Source organism: Rhincodon typus, chromosome 3, assembly GCF_021869965.1.
Source record: "Rhincodon typus isolate 14 chromosome 3, sRhiTyp1.1, whole genome shotgun sequence".
Classification (NCBI taxonomy): domain Eukaryota; kingdom Metazoa; phylum Chordata; class Chondrichthyes; order Orectolobiformes; family Rhincodontidae; genus Rhincodon; species Rhincodon typus.
The window spans coordinates 88,561,372-88,582,340 of record NC_063334.1 but is presented as its reverse complement, the minus strand read 5'-3'; the positions used below and the strand labels follow the sequence as shown (position 1 = coordinate 88,582,340).

Sequence of the window (20,969 nt, the reverse complement as noted above, 5' to 3'; positions counted from 1 at the left end):
TTGCTAAACTGGAAACTTGTCCAGGCAGACAGGCCACTTCAAAAGTCATTCAGCAGTTGTGTGTCTTTTTACTGCGCATGCTCAGTTTTTCTCATCCTGGAGACACTATCCTCAATCAATGTACGTACTCAAACTGAATATTTGGGTCTGTGCATGCGCAAGTAGGCTGCATAACAAGCAAATTCCTGTACTGTTGTATGTGTATGGGACATCCATCACTGCACAAGTGTGGTACTGAATCTCCATGCATGGCAGTATCAGGAGTCTGTGCAAAGCTGTGCTACTTTCCGAGAATTTCATGGCACGCTTCTCATTTTGCACTGATTGAAAATCTCTGCTATAGAGTACTCCTACCAATGTTTTCTTTCTCTTTTTTTAGTTCTTAACTCTATCTATATGGATTCTATGCCCAAAATCATTTCTTGTATACCAACTATGCTACCCCACCACTCTTTCCTTCCTGCCTGGCCTTTCAAAAAGTCACACACTTCTTAATTTTTATTTAATTATTCGCTCATGGGATAATGGGTATGGGGCAGCATTTGTTACCATTTAGAAGGTCTTGGTGAACTTCATTTGTACTGTGATGGCACCAGTGTCCTGGTGAATTGAAAAACTAGGACTGTAGAAATGGCTGTAAACTAATTAGAGCAGAAGAGAATTTGGGCAACAGAAGACATAGGTTTACAAAGCAAGATAATATGGCAGCATTACAGGCACTTATATTTCCAGCTTTGATTCCCTTGCAACCATGTCTCTGGAATGGCTATAAAGTAATATCCACCTAATCTGTATTTGCACTGTTAATTCATTTATTTTGTTCCGAATATTGCATGTATTTAAGTCATGAGCCATTAATTTTCCTTTTTACCATCTTTTCCACCTGTTTGACCCTATTTACTGCTATTTTTGCTATGTTTGTATACTCTGTCCCTTTCCACCCTATTCTGCATCTTATTATCCAAATAGCTGCCCTGTCATGCCGCCATATCCTCTTACTTTGTAAGCCTACGTTTTCCATCTCCCAAATCCTCACCTGCTCTAATTAGTTTAAGGTCTTCTCTACAGCCCTAGTTCGCCAATTTGCCAGAACACTAATGCAACGTGGTTCAAGTAAAGCCCATCCCGCCAGAGCAACTCCCTTCTACCCTAGTACTGGTGCCAATGCCTGACGAACTGTTACAGTGCAATGTCAGTACCTCAGACTTCAGCTCCTCAACTCAGTTTTGAGATTCCTCAAGCTGCAAACATTTACAATAGGTGTATTCACTCTGAATTACATCGGTGTCCAGCAGCAATACATCACCTGTCATTGCCATCACTATCATATTTGAATTAACTTGTAGATTAATTACTCGATTCCCTGTAATTTACAAATAACCATAATGATACTTCATTCTTGTAAACTAAAAGGAAAAAAAATCACTAATTTCTAAATAACACTTAACTAGCTATTTTTAGGAAAAGAGAGCATAAAAAAAACACTGGAGATCTGAATACAAACTGGCATCCTTACTTTTATTTAAAAATTGGAAGTGTTTACCAAACATACTCATCAATCAGCTTCTTGCCCTGTACTCATGTCACACTGGTCTCACTGCATAAAGATCCATGCCTTTTATCCCCTGTCACTTGCCTCTCGCTTTGGAGAGATTTCTTCTTGCAGTAAACTCTTGCTAAAGCACCTCTCTACCCCTTTGCACCAAATTTCCAGTAGTATAGTCAATAATTATCTGTGTCTGTGTGGAGTTTGCACATTCTCCCCGTGTCTACATGGGCTTTCATCGGGTACTCTGGTTTCCTCCCACGGTCCAAAGATGTGCAAGTTAGGTGGATTGGCCATGTTAAATTGCTCATAGTGTTCAGGGATGTGTAGGTTAGGTGCATTAGCAATGGGAAATACAGGGTTACAGGGATAGTGTAAGGGGATGGTTCTAGGTGGGATGCTCTTCGGATAGTTGGTGTGGACTTTTTGAGCTGAATGGCCTGTTTCCACACTGTGGGGATTCTATAATCCTATGAACTAACTCGGTCTTCATCTCACTCTGCTGGGACCTCATGCACGCTGACAATGCTCCTTGCTCAATTGTTGCATGGGGCTGGAGTGACGTGCAAGTCAGACCAGGTAAAGATGGCAGCTTTCTTTCCCATTAGGGAACTAGATGATAGATTTTTACTACAATCAATGATGGTCTAATGCTCACCATTACTGAGACGAGATTTTAATTCCAGATTTTTTAAATTAAATTCCACCAGCTATGTTAGTGGGATTTGAACATATGCCTGCATTTATTAATAGTCTAGTGACAATCCACTACCCCACTTGCCCTAGTTAGCATTTTGCCTTTGGGTATAAGTCACTTTAAAGATGTGCCTACAAGTGAAAGAGAGTGCAGTTTTTGTGGGTGTGATGAATGAAGTGAGCGAAGGAGACATTAACCAGAGGAACTGTGATAAATAAATAATTTTTGGGTGGCACGGTAGCTCAGCGGTTAGCACTGCCGCCTCACAGCGCCAGGGACCCGGGTTCGATTCCAGCCTTGGGCGACTGTCTGTGTGGAGTTTGCACATTCTCCCCGTGTCTGCATGGGTTTCCTACAGGTGCTCTGGTTTCCTCCCACAGTCCAAAGATGTGCAGGTTAGGTGAATTGGCCATGCTAAATTGCCCATAGGGATGTGTAGATTAGGTGAGTTATAGGGGGATGGGTCTGGATGGGATGCTCTGAGGTCTGGTGTGGACCTGTTGGGCCTAAGGGCCTGCTTCCACACTGTAGGGATTCTATGAATAAAAGAGAATGGAGTTCAGAAAAGGGAAAAAAGTAAACAAGAATGAAAGAAACAGGCTATGGGGAAGATGGGCAGTGGAAATGCTTGCAATGACTTTCTTTTTTATGCATAGAATACATCTTGAATCTTTCAGCACAAGAGCTCGCACTTCTATTTATGGGATTTTATATTATTACCGATCAAATGCAGCTCACTTTTAATGCTTGCATGACTATACAGATACAAAGGTTTGTACTACCCCTTTTTTAGAAGGTTAATGTCTTGGTTGCATCCATTAAGTAATTAAACTATTAAAATTTTACTATGGTACTTGATAAGAAGGAAGCTATTCTGTCCATCGTGCCTCTGCCAGCTCCTTTGTACACTAGTTCAAGTAGTCCCACTTTTCTGCTCTATATGCAGAGTATCTTTTGGGTATTTATCTAATCTCCTTATGCATGGTTCTACTGAACCTGCTGTGATCAAATCTGTAGGCAGTGCATTTTAGATAATCAAAATATTTTCTATTTTTTAATCTCATCCCAATCACTTTAAATGTGTTATAACAAGGTGTAGAGCAGGCCAAACAGCATCAGAGGAGCAGGAAGGCTGACGTTTCGGGCCTAGACCCTTCTTCAGAAATGTGTTGTCTAGTTATAAACTCTTCCACCATTGAAAGAAGTTTGCTGTTTCTGTATTAAAACCACTTATGATTTTTGAACACCTCTGTTAAATCTCCTGACCTTTACAGCTTCTCTAGTCTGTATGCACAACTGATGGCTGTCATCTCTAGCACCGTTTTAGTTGATATTTTCTGTACCCGCACTAAGACCCTGGCATCCTTCCTGAAGAGTGTGCTCAAAAAGCATACCGTAATCTAATAAGACAAAGCAATGTTTTACAAAGGTTTGTTGTAACTTCCTTGCATTTGGACTATCTCTTATTGAAGCCATAGATTTCATAGGCTTTCTTAGAACATAGAACATAGAACAGTACAGCACAGTACAGGCCCTTCGGCCCACGATGTTGTGCCGAACTTTTACCCGAAACCTAAGGTCTATCTAACCTCCACCGCTACCTTATACTATCATCCATATGCCTATCTAATAGCCGCTTAAATGCCCCTAATGAGACCGAGTCCATTACCCTCTCTGGCAATGCATTCCACGCCCCTACCACTCTGAGTAAAGAACCTACCTCTGACGTCTCCCCGATATCTACCTCCTTTCACTTTAAAACTATGTCCCCTCATAAAAGCTACCTTCACCCTAGGAAAAAGTCTCTGGCTGTCTACTCTATCTATACCTCTGATCATTTTGTACACCTCTATCAAGTCACCTCTCATCCTTCCTCGTTCTAAAGAGAAAAGCCGTAGCGTTCTCAATCTTTCCTCGTAAGACCTTCCCTCCATTCCAGGCAACATCCCGGTAAATCTCCTCTGCACCTTTTCCAACGCTTCCACATCTTTCCTGTAATGAGGTGACCAGAACTGGACACAATACTCCAGATGTGGCCGAACCAGGCTTTTGTATAGCTGGAGCATAGCTTCACGGCTCTTGAACTCAGTCCCTCTATTAATGAAAGCTAACACACCATACGCCTTCTTAACAACTCTATCCACCTGGGTGGCAGCTTTCAGGGAACTGTGAACATGAACCCCAAGATCCCTCTGCTCCTCCACACTGCCAAGAATCTTTCTGTTAACCCTGTATTCTGCTTTCAAGTTTTTCCTTCCAAAATTAGTCACCTCACACTTTTCAGGGTTAAACTCCATCTGTCACTTCTCAGCCCAGCTCTGCATTCTATCAATGTCCCTTTGTAACCTAGAACAGCCCTCCGCACTGTCCACAAAGTGACCCACTTAGCTTTTGAACTTTTCTTGCCACCTTCAAAGATCTGTGTGTACCCATACCCCAGATCTCTCCTCCTGTGCTGTCTTTAAAACTATATCACTCAGTGCTTGTTGTCATTCCACATTGTTCAACCAAAATGTACCACTTTGTTATTCTCCATTTTAAATCGGGTCTGTGTAATTTGCCAATCTGTGTGGCATCCTGAAGTTGCTTGGTATTTTCCATTTGAACTTATCATCTGTGGAGTGTGAAATCATGCCCTGTACACCCATGCTTAAAATTTGCAGAATTATTTCTGATTGCATGATCATTGATTAACTTGGTAGAAATCAGATGAGATTTTTGTAAAGTATAGGATAACAGAACACAAACTGCAAGAATAATTTATTTTTCTTGCTTTGTTTTTAGATCCTCCTTCTTCCACAGCTGCAAGAACTCTCACTCTTGTTGCAAAGTCACTTCAAAACTTAGCAAATTTGGTGGAATTTGGAGCTAAGGTACTCACTCTGAATCTTACAAGTTCAAGCTAAACTAATTTTGCTTAACCTTTTGTATCCTTGAGAATTATTTATAAGTAATGTCTCAAATCACAGTATCATCACATCAAAACATGTATTTTCCTTGTCACAACAGTGTCAAAGAATCCCAATAATATCTTTCTCCCATTCTGCAGCCACTTTTTCATTGTAAAAACACACCAAGTTTTTTTTTATGGAATAGCGTTATTGATTCCAATGGCTATTATTACTGGATAAGGCAAATCCTAGACTGAAATCTGACTTGACCTTTTTTGTGTTTTAGTGAGGTGGTCTTTTACTGAAACACAAATACACAACGTTGTAGATTTGGTTTAACAATAAAACATATTAATAATGCAAAGAAATGAACAGAAAATAGAATAAGCCAAAGTATATATAACACAAATTTGATTTCAAAACATATAGCAAAATAGAATCTTATTAATCCTGAAACCACTCCTTTACAATACTCACAATCAGAGAATTACCTTCTCTTTCACATCCACAGGGTTTAATTTAACAGTGGCTTAATTCTTTGTATTGAGAATCTGATGAATGCTTCCTGGGGCTTCCATTTAAGTGAGCATAAATATTTTTAAGCCTCGCATAACTTCTTCAGGGTTGAATCCATATGCTTCTGGTCTGTAACTTTTAGAGAGAATTGCTTCCACAGAAGAAGCTCTTTCTAGCAGTCCTTAACTACCCTCATTTTTGGGAGCATCTGTTTTACACATTCAGCTTCAATCAATACTTCTGAATACCATCCAAATTGAAACTAAGAAGCTTTCTTCCTAAGCTATCAGTTTTCTCATCAAAGGAAAAAAAAATCACCTGACCTTCTAAACTTAAAGACCTAATGCACAACCGTTTTCTTGCTCAACAAAACCTCCCAGCGTAAACAAATTTCCATTAGACTCTTTTTAGAAAAATAAATCACCATAGCTGTAGAAGTATCTCCAAGGTAGTCATTAAACCCCTTCAGAGACACATGAAAATCCATATGCCACTAGTTCAAAATTCAGAAATTCCAGAAGAAGGATACATTTTGCATCACAGTTGAAAAGACAGAGGATATAACAGGATAGCGAATAATTAATTATGTACTATATGCAATAAGTACATACTATGAGTGGGACTTGTAAAAGGGGACCTGGCAGTGTGGTGACAGTCATCATTTGCAAACCTCCTCACTGTGAAGAACAAATTTTTAAGAAATGATTAGAATATAAAACTGAACAGTGGAATAGGAGTCATGAATGTAAAACCAGAACATTAATATTGTTAATATAATTCTAAAACTTAAGAAATAGTTTGGAGGAAAACTTCAATGATTAATATTTGAAACAATATGCCAAGGTAATGTTCTTGGTTCATTTGCTGATTATCTTATACCAGTGTATTTCTTAAGTATTGATTCAGACAATTTAGGCTTAAAGTGAATTTACAATTTGAGCTTATCATGTTCCATATGCTGTTAGATATTTATTATCAAAGATAAAATAATATATAATGATACAAGTATTTTTATATAGGAGCCCTACATGGAAGGTGTAAATCCATTTATCAAGAACAACAAGCATCGGATGATTATGTTCTTAGATGAATTAGGGGTAAGTTGGACTTAAATGCCCAAAAATTAACCCTCTTGAAGACAACAGTTGAGATTTCTGGACCAAAACATGTTGTTTATGGCCGCCTTATACTTTATTTTGAAATTAGTTGAATTAACAGTAAACCCAGTAATAAGTTTAATTACCTTTCATATAAGAAAGCACATGAAGCTAAGATGATACTAGGAGTTAAACCAAGCTTAGTCAAACAGATAGGGGAGATGGAAAGACAGAGACTGAAAGTAGGAACTGCAGACTTAGACAGCTGAAGAAGCACTTTTGATTATGCATAACAACCAGAGTTAGAGACTGTTCTAAGGGAGCTATACATAGAGAAAGCTCATGAATCGGGAGGGTAAGATGGGATTTAAATTTAAGTTGAGAATTGCAATAGTCGTTGGCGGTTTATCATGCAATGGCTGTGAATATTGGTAAACATAAAAAATAGGTGCCAGAGTAGACAGTCAATTTGCCTTCAAGCCTACTCCACTGTTAAATATGATCATGGCTGATCATCCAGCTCTGTACCCTGTTCCTGCTTTTCCACAAATCCTTTGTACTCTCCAGCTCTAAGAATATATATTTATATGAAACTCCTTGAAAGCCCTGAACTTTGCCCTCAAGTGTTCTATGTGGAAGATAACTCCATAGGCTCCCTGCTGTCTGGGTGAAAAAATTTCTCCTCTGTGGTAAATGACCCACCCTGTATCCTTAAACTGTGATCCCTGATTCCAGACTCCCATCAGGAACATTCTTCCTCCATTAACCCCGTCTAGTCATGTTAGAATTTAATTGGTTTGTATGAGATTCTCCCTCACCCCTTTCCATTTGTCTAAACTCTCTAGTGAATGTAATACTAACTGATCCACTCTTCCTCTCTGTGTCAGTCTTGCCATCTCAGGAATCAGTCTGGTGAACCTTCATTGCACTTCCTCCTTATCTGAGGAAGGATATTCTGGCTAAAGATGATACTAGGAGTTAAACCAAGCTTAGTCAAACAGATAGGGGAGATAGAAAGACAGAAAGACTGAAAGTAGGAACTGCAGACTTAGACAGCTGAAGAAGCACTTTTGATTATGGCTACTCCACGTGTGGTCTCACCAAGGCCCTGTACATTGCAGCAAGACATCTGTGCTCGTATACTCGAGTCTTGTCACTATTTCAAGCAGCACAACTGTATCTTCAACAGCCATATACTGTGCTCCACCATGGCACTAGATGTGGCATGAGAAGCATCAAACCTGCGCTCTGCAGCAGTCAAGGGTTGCTGCAGTGAGCATCTCTTGTCCCCTTACTAACCAGTCTTGTAAGGCACCTGGACCCCCAAACAAATAAGATGAAAAAAGAACGCTTTAGGACGGCACAGTGGCTCAGTGGTTAGCACTTCTGCCTCATAGCGCCAGGAGCCCAGGTTTGATTCCATCATCGGGTGACTGTCTGTGTGGAGTTTGCGCATTCTCCCCGTGTCAGCGTGGCTTTTCTCCGGGTGCTCCGGTTTCCTCCCACAATCCAAAGATGTGCAGGCTAGCTGGATTGGCCGTACTAAATTGCCCATAGTGTCCAGGGATGTGTAGATATGGTGGGTTATAGGTGGATGGGTGGGATGCTCTGAGAGTCAGTGTGGACTTGTTGGGCCAAAGGGCCTGTTTCCACATTGTAGGGAGTCTAACTAAGGATGTTTGAGCCAGAGTAATGGGCACACATCCCTAGGAAGTGAATATGGTAATCATAGATGACCTAAACATTAATCAAATGGAGCTCCTCCTATTCATGAATCCCACAGCATTGTTCTACAGCCCTCTCAGTAGTATGTGTGCAATCGATGATACTCTGCACCTGAAGGATCCCTGCAGTGTTCCCGAATTCTACAGCCTGGGTTACAACACTGATTTCATCAACAGGAAACAAAATGCACTAATGACACCTTGCTCAGATGGCATTGGTCACTGACTGATGCATGTGTGGTTGCATGAAGGAAAGATCCCACTCAGGTCACCCAAAGAACCCAGTAGCATAGAAGTTCAGAGCATCTTTAACCTTCACAGGCAGTGGGAGAGGATGGCCTTGCACCCTGCTGTAGCCTTCGTATCCCACTCTAGCACCTGGCAGTTTCATCAGTGTCCCAAGATATATTCTGGGCTTCCTGCACACCTCATGCATCTTGAGCAGCGCTGTGGCTGTGACCTATTTGTGAGTTGGGTGCTCCTCAACCTTCACATTAGCTTGTTGCTGATCCTAACCTTTCCCTGCATCCTACTCTTCAGTATCCATTTTCAACTTCTGACAGCCACAGTGATCAAGGCTATGACTATTTGTGGAGGTAGGGACAATGGCTGAGATGTTAAAAGAATATTTTGCATCTGACTTTGCAAAGAGAGAGATGCTACTCGGGCCCGTGATAAAAAGAAGAAACTCTGTCAATAAAACTGTTCACAGTTTCTAAAGCAGTAGTGTTGGACAGACAGACAGTTGGTACATTTAAAATAAAACCAAAAAACTGCACATATTGGAAATCTGAAACGAAAAGAAAAATTGCTGGAAGATCTCAGCAGGTGTAGCAGCATCTGTGGAGAGAAATCAGAGTTAATGTTTTAGGTCCAGTGACCTTTCTTCATCTGGTACATAAAGTTCACAAAGCACCAGGACCAGATGAGATTCTCCAAGGATTTCGAACGAAGTGATCGTGGAAATTGCAGGGGCATTGGCCATAATATTTCAGCCTTCACTAGACTCGGTGAAAGGTGCCAGAAGACTGAAAATTTACAAACATTATGATCTTGTTCAAGAAAGGTTGTAAGGATAATTCCAGTAATTACGCACCACTCAATTTAAGTTCAATGGTAGGGACAATTATTTGGGTAAGAATTAGTTATGTAGAAAATGTTATTTTGATATGGAGAATCAGCTTGGATCTCCAAAGGAGAAATCATGTCAAACTCAACTTGCTGGAGTTTTTGAAGAAGCAACAGACTCAGTGAGGGAAACACTGCTGTGGTGTAAATGGGCTTTCAGAAGGCATTTGATACAGTGCCACACAACAGTCATGGAATAAGTGGATCAGTAGCAACATGGATACAAAATTTGCTGAGTGATGGGAGACAGAATAATGGTCAGTGGATATTAATGATCTAGATCTTGGTGTGCAGAGGACAATTCCAAAGTTTTCAGATGTCATAAAACTTGTAAAAATTATAAACCGTGAGGAGGACAATGTAGAGCTCCAATTGATAAATAGGTGGAGTAGGCAGATAGGTGGCAGATAAGTTTCAGTGCAGAGAAGGGTGAACTGATGCATTGGTAGGAAGAATGTTGAAAGGCAGTATAAAATAGGAGTACAATTCTAAAGGTTGTGCAGGAGCAGCAGGACCTGGATGTTTATTGCACAGATTATTGAAGATAGCAAGACAGTTTGAGAGAACAATAACTGAAACGTACAGTATCCTTGGCTTTATTAATAGGGACATAAAATACAAGAGCAAAGAAGTGATGCTGAAATTGTAAAGATGCTTATTAGACCTCAACTGGAGTACTGAATACAGTTCTGGGCATCACATTATATTAATGACATGAATGCATTGCAGAAATGATTTACAAGAATGGTTCCCAAGGATGTGAAACTTTAGGAGGATAGATTGAAGATATTTGTGACTGCTGTCCTGGGAGAGAAGAGGGCTAAGAGCGGATCTGATAAACGTTGGATGCGGACTGGATACAGTACATTGGGAGAAATTGTTCCCACTCGTAAAGAAGAACAAAAATGAGAGGGCATAGATTTAAAGTTGATTTACAAAAGAAGCAAAGTTGATACAAAAAAAACACTGTAAACAAGTTGTCATTAAAGTATGGATTGCCCTGCCTGGAAGTGTGGTGGAGACAAGTTCAATTGAGGCATTCACAAGGGCAGGGGATTGACAGTTGGTAAAGATGCTTATTTGAAGAGCTGGTGCAAGTACAATTAGCCAAATGGCCTCTTTCTGTGCTGAAAGATTTCTGTGATATATTAGTTTATCCTACTTCTGACTCTTTAATTGATTGCAATTGTAAGCAGGAAAATTGGTGTCTCCTTTTTTTTAAACCTGTATCTTTCACTTATTGTGTTACTTTCAGTAGTGCATGAACTTATCCACTTTGCAAAAAAAATACTCTATTAATATTTCAAAGACAAAGTTACCAGACCATCAGGATCTCAAAGCGTTCCTAGTTTAATTTATTGTGTGTTCCAATTGTGTATGAGAATTCAATTGCTTTCAATAAATGACATGCTACAGCTAAATTGCATAATCCTAATTGAAAATGATGTCTTCATTTTCTGATTGTCGGATATTCCATGTGGTGGAACTATTTTGTCCCTTTTTAAATGGATCTATATCAATCAATAAGCTTGCATCACAACATATTTAGTTTTACCTTGGGAAAGGACAGATGCATTCTTGCAAGGTTCACAATTGATGACCAGCCTGGATTCCATTTACGTTTAAACTCATTATTTTTATTAAATGAGATATTTCATTTGTGTTTAGAATGTCCCTGAGCTTCCTGACACTACAGAGCACTTTAGGACTGACTTGTCCCGTGACTTGGCAGCTTTGCATGAAGTTTGTGCAGCACACTCAGATGAACTTCGCACATTAAGCAATGAACGAGGAGTCCAGCAGGTAATTCCCATTTTTAATTTTGTTGCTTCATTAAAATTAAAAGAATTCTAATTAACACTTTAGTTGCATGATGGGAAAGGGAATGTGTGGGAACTTGATTCATATGAATTGAGGCATAATTGTTGAACCACCCTGAGCTTCTATGTTTAATAATCACAATAACACACTGCCTGCATACAGTTAAACTGTAAGATATATCTATAAATGCACTGTTCATGAATCTCTTAACCTCACTGATGAGCCAGATGTGCTACCAACTGCAGCTCAAATTCTGAAACTCTGAGCTCAAATTATTGCAGTTGATAACACTTCCTGCATACCTGAATATGAAGGGTTCGAGAAGTATCCTGGGGTGCCCACATTGAGCAGTGTAAGCATGCCGTTGGATCCAAATTGGCTGCTTTTCTTCTATACATGTGCCTATTAAACCACTACATACATAAATAGACACATCAGCTACTGCTGCATGAGCTGCTTCTCATTATATAGGTGTTTTAAACAAAATGTTTTTATTTTATCTCCTAAAAGCCTTAGATTTATAACTTATAGTTAAATATTTTCGAGTTGCTCAATCCTTATCCATATACTCTGGCTTACTTTCTCTTCCTTAATACACTGTGACGATGTCACATTGATTTTTCCTGTGTTGGATTTAATTCCTGTTTCACTTTTTGATTCCTTGCTATTGTGCTCCTTTGTATCTCTGCTCTGCTCCCACTCCTTTATATATGATATGATCTTTGATCTCTTGGCATACGTCATAAATCGCAGCTCTACTGTGCTCCTGCTTCTTTACAATTCAGACTGTGATCAGTGATTCTGATCTTCTTCATATTGCTCTGATCCCAACTTGCTTCCTTGTCTATGACCTGTACATGAAATAAGTAAATCAACATTGTATATTATTTAAATTTATGGACAAGTTTTCATGTGTTGGTAACAATTTCTGATATTCCTAATGTCTGTATTTTTCAGCATGTCTTGAAAAAACTTCTGGCGATTACAGAACTGTTGCAGCAGAAACGAAACCAGTATTCTGCAGCTAATAGGTAGCAGCTTTCCTGGTCTGAAATTCCGCATGGATTAACATGTCCCAGGTTTATCAGAGGACAATTCACATCAATCTCATTTTTTGTTACACCTGAAATAATACCCATGTACAACATTCCTTCTAGTGTATGAACTATGCAACAGAGAAACAGCTGGTTAACTGCAACAGCAATTTAGCCAGCTATTTGTGCAGACCACCTCTTGCACTTTGTTCTCTGAACAAATCACTAGCCATTGAGCCTTGATGTATAGTCATCTTTCACAAAGCTAAGTGAATCGACAACATAAGGTGTTTAATATTTCAAGTTGCCAAAGTTCCCAGAATCTATCCAGAGCTGCAGTATGAAATGTCAGTCAGCTGATGTGTTTGTGAAGACTGGAGTACAGGCTGTAAAGTGTTTATGCTATAATTTCTGACTGCTTACATCTTTAATCTCTGGTTATATATCTACAGCTTATTGGAAATGTCTTTAAATACCAAGGTTCCTCACTAAAGACTGGTTATTATACTCTAGAAAAAGAATTCTGCAATGAGCATTCATTGGATGACAAATGTGCTGACAGATGATAGCATTTGTTGTGCCACTAATTTTGATGAGTTCAATTACACTGTACAATTGCTGAGTCTTCCAACAAAACCAGTAATGAGAAAGTTTCTGTCAAAGTTACATAATCAAAGCTTTATGTATAATGTTTACAAATGTAAACAAATTCAATAGTTGAATAAATTTATTGATCATTGTATTGGAAATGCATGCACTTATTAAACCATTTTGTAAAGTAGCTTGTTACTTTGACTTTTGTTTCAATAAATGAAAAACAGTATTGAAACCAACACAAGTTCAACTATTTTAAGTCATTTGGTAGCACAGAACTTGAGTATCAGTTCAAAAAAAGAGACATTTTGTCAAAATTTTCAAGAAATATCAAAGGGAAAACAACATTATTTTGTATTTGAGTGCTAATTCATTGGCAGATTAACTCTGGTAGAGGCATTGCCATGGAGAGTGATAGAATGTTAAAATGTTAAAATTTATAACGAATAATATTAGAATCATTTAATGATTGTTTGTTAACAGCCAAACTTTGTTAAAATTTTAAACTATGCAGATTAACTTTGATCAAAGTATTGCCCTCAGAAATAAACTGGAGAATGGAATTAAATATTGTCCAATTACAAAATCATATCTAACGTTCACACACTTCTGAGTTTTGCAAGCGTGGGCTGGTCAGTACAGTCAGGCTTCAGGGTTTCTCACAACTTTAAGCAACATGTGAAGCTAGCTGCTTGCTACTGCTAAGTAGTAATACAGTGGTATTTGCCACTAACCTGATGCAGCTGTTTTACTTTAGGTTTGCAGCCAGCATTATGCGTAGCTCAATATCAAATTGCAACAGCATTCACAGATTCAAACTATTTTATTTTAAAATGTAAAATTATTTGCAGCTATTAAATGGCAACTACAGTGCATTTTTCTTGGAGGAAAGCCTGCAACAACTGAATACACCAGGAATGTGAAAACTAACAAGAAATTGTGTGCAATTTCAAGTCCTGAAAATGAAAAGAACTGGAGTTAAATATGCTTGCCAACTATTCAGTATTGAAACTGCCAAAGTACCTGAAAACGTTCAAGTTGTAATCCTACAACTGCAACACAACAATGAACTGAAGACCAAATAGCGTAAAAGAAAACAGAACTGTGGATGCTGAAGATCTGGAACAAAAACAGACTGAAAACTGACACTGGTCAAACTCCTGTAACTTCTTTCTATCAGCACTATGGGTAAAATTTCACAACATGACTGCAGTGTTTTGTGAAATCAGCTCATCACCTTAAGACAAATTAAAAGTGGGCAATAAATGGTGACCCTATCAGTAGTGTCCACATCCTATGAAGAATTTTCAAAAAGATGACTACATTTCAAAAGTATCTAATTGGCTGTAAAGCACTGTAGAAAAGTACCAGATAAGTGCAAGTTCTTCATGTTACATCTATGCACCTTTTTGTATGTTTCTTGGTATAATAATAATAAAATATGAACTAGACATTGCTTAAATCTTTGTTTATGCTTCTCTTCCTATGTTATGAATGTTAGATGTTTGCAGGTTAAATATACAGATATAAAGTTCATTTATCTTTGTGATTTCTACAAAAGTACTTGTTGAAATGAAGATAAAAGATTAAAGGTAAAATAATAAAGTGAAGTAATAAATCTTTAAGATTTTTATATCATTCTCGATTAAACAAAAATATTACAATTAAAAGCCAAGTTTCTCCATTTCTTGTTACTGATGCAACAATCAATTCTTGACTTGGCAATCTGTTGAGATTTAGTACATTATCCAAAAAGTTGGAAATACAGCGTACAAAGCCTTCACCAACACTGTGTGGCACCACCAGCATAATTTGTTAAATAAAAACAAAGAACTGTGGCTGCTGTAAATTAGGAACATTGGACCAGAAACACTAACTCTTTTTTTTTCTTCACAGATGCTGCCAGACCTGCTGAACTTTTCCAGCAACTTTGTTTTTGAGCATAATTTGTTTGCCTGCTGAAATGATATATAGGTTCACATCTAAATGATTAATATCATCCCAAATGTTTTAATTATTTTATCTAAATGTTCTGAAGAATTCCAAATCCTAGCAGTATATATTGTTTTTAGAGCCATGTACAAAGAGACATTTGACTTCTTTGGTTCTCTAAAATAGGAGTGACATCAGCAAGAATCACACTACAGCATTATACTAAAAGTATGTTAACACTAATTGCAAAATAATATTGCAAGGTATAACAAAGTATGTAAGTTCAAAATAACCATGCGAAACTGATATGCGTAGAAACTGGGTTCTGAAGAGGAGTCATAGTGTAGTAGAAATGTTAAATCTGTTTCTCTCTTCAGAGTTGCTGCCAGAGCTGCTTAGTTTCCTCAGTGCTTTTTATATGTTAAAAATTAGTTACAGACAGAACATGTACACCATACTGCACCTGTTTCAACTCAACAGAGTAAATAACAGCCATTCACTGGTTCATTTCTCAGGGCAGTGCCTTGACCAAAGTCTATCTACCTAGTTTAAAATTTAAACAAAGCTTGACAGTTACTATTATTAACTGTGTTCTCTGCGGCAATACCCCTATCATTTCGAGTTTACTGGTTACCAATCAATTATCACTCCTCTCGTACATTATAAATGTTATTTTCTTTGATATTTCTTGCAAATTGTCCTCATGAATGCAAGATAAAAAGCTTTGAGAAAATGCATTTTTTTTCAGCAATAGTCAAGTTCTCTGCTACCAAATTTAATTTACTTATCCAGTGACAATTTAGCTTAAATTCATGCTGATTATCTTTATTACATTTTGCTATGAGAAATAATACTATCCCATAGTTTTCTTTTTAAAAAAAAAATTTGCTCAGTACTGAAGTTAAGCTAACTGGTCTGTAATTATTCGGTCTGTGCTTTATAGATGATGGCTGAACATCATCAGTTTTTTTAGTACTTCAGTACTGTACCCATGCAAACTGTATATATGGATATGATTTTTACTGCTTGGCAACTCCAAGACGACAACACCAACCACGCTACACAGCCTTCATCAACCTGACCAATGCTTTTGACTCAGTCAATCGGGAAATGCTATTGAAGATCTTGTCAAAGGCTGGCTGTCCAGTTAAATTCATCGTGTCTGTCTGTGCGACAAGATGTCAGTGATCATCCCCACCGATTGTAATATGACAGAATCCTTTGAAGTCAAGACAGGGGTCAAGCAGCGATGTGTCATTGTCCCCATCCGTTTTTCCATCTTCATTACCACTAGTTTTATCTTTGTCAAGAACAAGATTCCTGTGGTATGGACATTGTCTACAGGATGAATGGCAAGCTTTTCAACCGGAATTGGTTGAAATCCAAGAAGAAATCAATGTCATCTCTAGTTTTGCAGAAGAGAATCTTCAAATCTCATTTAATGCCTTCGCAGAAGCATATCAAAGAATTGGTCTCAGCCTCAAATTCTTCACCAGTCAAGTTCTGCTCCATTCCTCAGAGAAATCCTTCCAAAGATGCAACATTTTAAGGCTGACATCAATGCAGAGACTCAACATCACATCCAATCTGCAGACACCACCTTCAGACACTTAAGGATAAGAGTCTTCAATGACAGTGACATCTGTGCTGATACCAAGATTTGCTCTGAAGAAGAGTCATCTAGATTTGAAACATTTAGCTTTCATTAGCTCACTCTCTTTCTCTTTCCATAGATGCTGCCTGACCCACTGCGATTTCCAGCATTTTTTTTTTATTTTGTTTGTTTTCAGTACAAATTCCAGCATCTGCAGTAATTTTCTCCAACCTGATACCAAGATCCCTTGTATATAATGCAATCATTCTTAAAGGTACATCCTCAAGACCATTGAGAACAACCATCAATACTGTTTGAGACAAATTCTCTCCATCAGCTGGGAGGCCAGGTGTACTAACATCAGTATCCTTTAAGCAGTTAACAGCATCTGAGGCCATGATTATCTGAAACAAACTTTGCTGGGCTGACCATGTACTTAGAATGCCTAGGTTTTGACTACCAAAGCAAATCTTATTTTGCCCAACTCAAGGAAGGCACTCAAACAAGAGGAGGATAAAGTATTTTAAAAGGCTACCTGAAGGCTTCCCTCCAGAAATCCAACATAGATGTAAATGCACGAGAGGCCCTCATTCAGAAGAAACCAACTTGGAGGAAGCTCCTGTATGAGGAGACAGTGCCTAGCAGCAAGATGAATTACAGAAAAGGAACTAGAGAAATGCCAGTGTCTCGAGGCCAGGACTAATTCCACCTCCAGGAAACACTTGCCAAATGTGTGGTTGGTGATGTGGCTCTAGAATCAGGCTCATCAGCTACACAAAAAGCCACAAAACCAGTGACACGGAATTTCCTAGGTGGACAATCATACTCATTAGCGAGTGATTGCCGATGACAATGACTATACCCATGGTCGGAGAGAATTGGAAAATGACAGTTAGAAACCTCCATCACATCATCCCTTGCTTCTGATAACTGGCCTAGGATGCATTTATCTACTTAAAACGCTAAACCCCTTAATATTTCCTCTTTTTCTAATTCAATACTTCAAACTGCTCCTCCCTAATTACAATGTCTACATCATTCCCTTCACTTCTAAAACAAAAAGTATTCACTAAGAACTATGCCACGTCTTCCAAACACAGGTTATCTTTCTGATCTCATAGTTGTTTCCTTTGCCAATATTTCTTCATGCTCCTCTTTGCTTTCCCAGTTTCCTTTTTGAACTTTATTCTAACCTGTATGTTCCTTATCTTGTGTTTTAAACCAAAATGCAAGCTGCACATGGAGATACCAGTCCAAAGTATCTTGTTGGTGTCCGTACATATGCTGTCCCCAAGGCTGCTTGCTTTATATTACTAATTAATCTCTTCAAATTGTTACTGCACTGTAGCACTCTTATTTACATCTGTACACAGTTAGTTAAATGCAGCATTCTAGTGTCCTCCTGATATTCAAATGATCAGTAACACCCTCATACCACGCAAGGACTTTTAAATTTTACCATATGGGAAACTTGTTTTGCACCCTTGCTATCTTCTCGTTGAATATCTCCCACCACTGAGAAACTGCTTTAGCTATATCAGTACTTTTACTAAATCACATTGCAGCAGAATTAGCCTTTACCCAAGTGAGAACATTTACTCTAAGTCTCTGACTTTTTTTCCATACTTCTGAAGTTATTGACTCAAAGACACGTCCAAATTGCAATGCTATGACCTCCACTACAGATAGGGCAAGGAGGCAGGTCACTAATCCACCCTAGTGAATGCCATGCTATCGGCATCAAGTTCCACATCAGCCATCTGTTCAAATGCCCCACCCCAAGGAGTCAGAGCAGTAGCATCAAGTGCTTTTACAAAGATGTAGTGGTCCAGAGCTATGAACATTAATGATTGAAGCTCCTATTTTCTTTTTGTCACATGACTGAGCATAAGTATCTCTCTCATTCGCTACTGGCATATTTGGAAGGATTTACAAGACTCAATATGTTTGGCTATGTTTTGAAAGCATCCTTCTTTGACTGGATCCTGGAATGGTCCTTGAGCATAGAGATAGTAGGATCTGCAGATGCTGGAGAATCTGAGATAAGGTGTAGAGCTGGATGATAAACAGCAGACCAAGCAGCATCAGAGGAGCAGGAAAGCCTAGACCCTTCTTCAGAAATGGGGGAGGAGAAGGGGGTTCTGAAATACATAGGGAGAGAGGGGGAAGGCAGATAGAAGATGCATAGAGGAGAAGATAGGTGGAAAGCAGACAGACAGGTCAAAGAGGCGGGGATGGAGCCAATAAAGGTGAGTGTAGGTGGGGAGTTAGGGAGGGGATAGGTCAGTCCAGGGAGGATGGACAGGTCAAGGGGGCGGATGAGGCTAGTAGGTAGGAAATGGGGGTGCAGCTTGAGGTGGGAGGAAGGACAGGTTAGGGAGGCGGGGACAAGCTGGGCTGGTTTTGGGATGTGGTTGGGAGAGGGGAGATTTTGAAGCTTGTGAAGTCCACATTGATACCATTGGGCTGCAGGGTTCCCAAGCGAAATATGAGGTGCTGTTCCTGCAACCTTCGGCTGGCATCGTTGTGGCACTGCAGGAGACCCAGGGGAATGTTGTCTGAGGAATGGGAGGGGTTTCCCCGATGTAGAGGAGGCCACAACAGGAACAGCGAATGCAGTATACCACATTAGCAGATGTGCAGGTGAACATCTGCTTGATGTGGAAAGTCTTCTTGGGGCCGAGGGGGGAGGTGTAGCACTTCCTGCGATTGCAGGGAAAAGTGCCGGGTGTGGTGGGGCTGGAGGGGAGTGTTTAGAGACAAGAAAATTATCCATTGCATCATAGGCACAGACAGTGTATGCTGGAGAAAGACAGCAGCACTGTGTTTATTTCATTATATTACAAAATTTGTCCCTTTTTTTTCCCCTAACCAGGCTTACAATAACTGCACTATAATCATTACCTTCAAACTGTTCCACTGCTTCCATCTCCCCAGCTTAATTTCCCGAAACTAAGTCTGAGGTGCCTATTTGTTAGTCCACCATGTACTGGCTAAACAAGCATTATTGAACTTTTCAAAAAAAAAGCTCACTTTAATCCTTTTATATGGATTCAACTCCAGTTAATAGTAAAATGGTTGGAATCTCTTACTATTGCCATATTGTACTGGCATTTCAAGAAATTTACATACATATTTACTCAAATCTTTTGACTTTAGGGATCCATTACTATATTCTAGCATGTGATTTTTTTTTTTTCCTTCTACAGTGTATTAGCTGTTGGTAGCATTCTTGCTTCTGAAGCAGTAGACCATGTATTCAAATCCAAATCCAGAACCAGCTGGAAGAAAGGGCAGGAGATGAAGGGGAACATCACCCAAGTGTCTCTGCAAGCCACATGACTCCCTGACTTGGAACTAGATCACAAATCTTTCACAATCATTGGGTCAATTCCTGGAACCCTCTCCCTAACAGCACCTTATGTGTACCATACAATGTGGATTGCAGCAGTTCAAGAAACTTTTTTTTCCCCTTTATTCATTCATGGGACAAGGGTGTTGCTGGCAAGGCAGCATTCATTACCCATCCCTAATTCCTCAGAGGGCAGTTCAGAGTCAACCACATTGCTGTAGGTCTGCAGTCACATGTAGGCCAGACCAGGTAAGGATGGCAGTTTTTTTCATTAAAGGACATTGATGAACCTGATGGGTTTTTCCTGACAATCAACATTGGATTCATGGTCATCATTGGATTCTTAATTCCAGATTTTTTTTATTGAATTCATCTGTCGTGGTGGGATTCGAACTTTCTGGGCACCCAAGTTATCTGGGTCTCTGGATTAACAGTCCAGTGCTAATATCACTAGGTCATTGCTGCCCTCCCCCGCATAACTGACTCACCATATTCCTTTCAAGGGCTATCAGGGATGGATAACAAAAGCTGACCTCGCCACTGATGCCCACATCCTGTGGGAAAAATAAAGAAAAAACTTGAATACAAATTTCAAGGCTGTCACTCCAGCAGTACATTGTTGGAAGTGCTGTCTTTTAGATGTTCAACCAAGGTTGCATCTGCCTACTTAGATGTATATAAAAGATCATATGACTCTTTTGAAGGAGGTCAGGGGTATTTTGTCCAATCTCATAGGTGATATTTATTCTTCAGTCAGCATCACAAAACAAATTATTGTGTCACTGTCTTATTACAGTTAGCAACATTTTGCTGTGTGCAAAGTTGGTTCCTCATTTCCTACATTACAACAGCAACTACAAAACTGGCTATTAAATGCTTTATACAACTTCTTAAGTTCAACCTCATAACCCGATGTGATGATCTACTAGTATATCATCCCTCATATTCTCATTTTTTTTTAAAAAACTAATTGTGCCCAGCCTTTTCAAATACCCCACCTTTTCTAATGCCCTATAATCAGGAAAACCGAAATCCTATTTCCA

At 39.1% G+C, this 20,969-nt stretch overlaps 1 protein-coding gene across 1 annotated transcript in view; it reads left to right on the top strand.

The window, feature by feature from the left end:
* Window positions 1-14,510, top strand: part of LOC109916106 (ras GTPase-activating protein 1-like) — a 294,682-nt gene extending 280,172 nt beyond the window's left edge. Inside the window, exons 22-25 of the mRNA XM_048619515.1 lie at window positions 5,028-5,116; window positions 6,670-6,747; window positions 11,268-11,402; window positions 12,378-14,510. Of these exons, the coding sequence (XP_048475472.1) occupies window positions 5,028-5,116; window positions 6,670-6,747; window positions 11,268-11,402; window positions 12,378-12,455 (380 nt within the window). The 3' untranslated portion in view covers window positions 12,456-14,510. The remainder of the gene's footprint in view (window positions 1-5,027; window positions 5,117-6,669; window positions 6,748-11,267; window positions 11,403-12,377) is intronic.
* The last annotated feature ends 6,459 nt before the right edge of the window (window positions 14,511-20,969 follow it).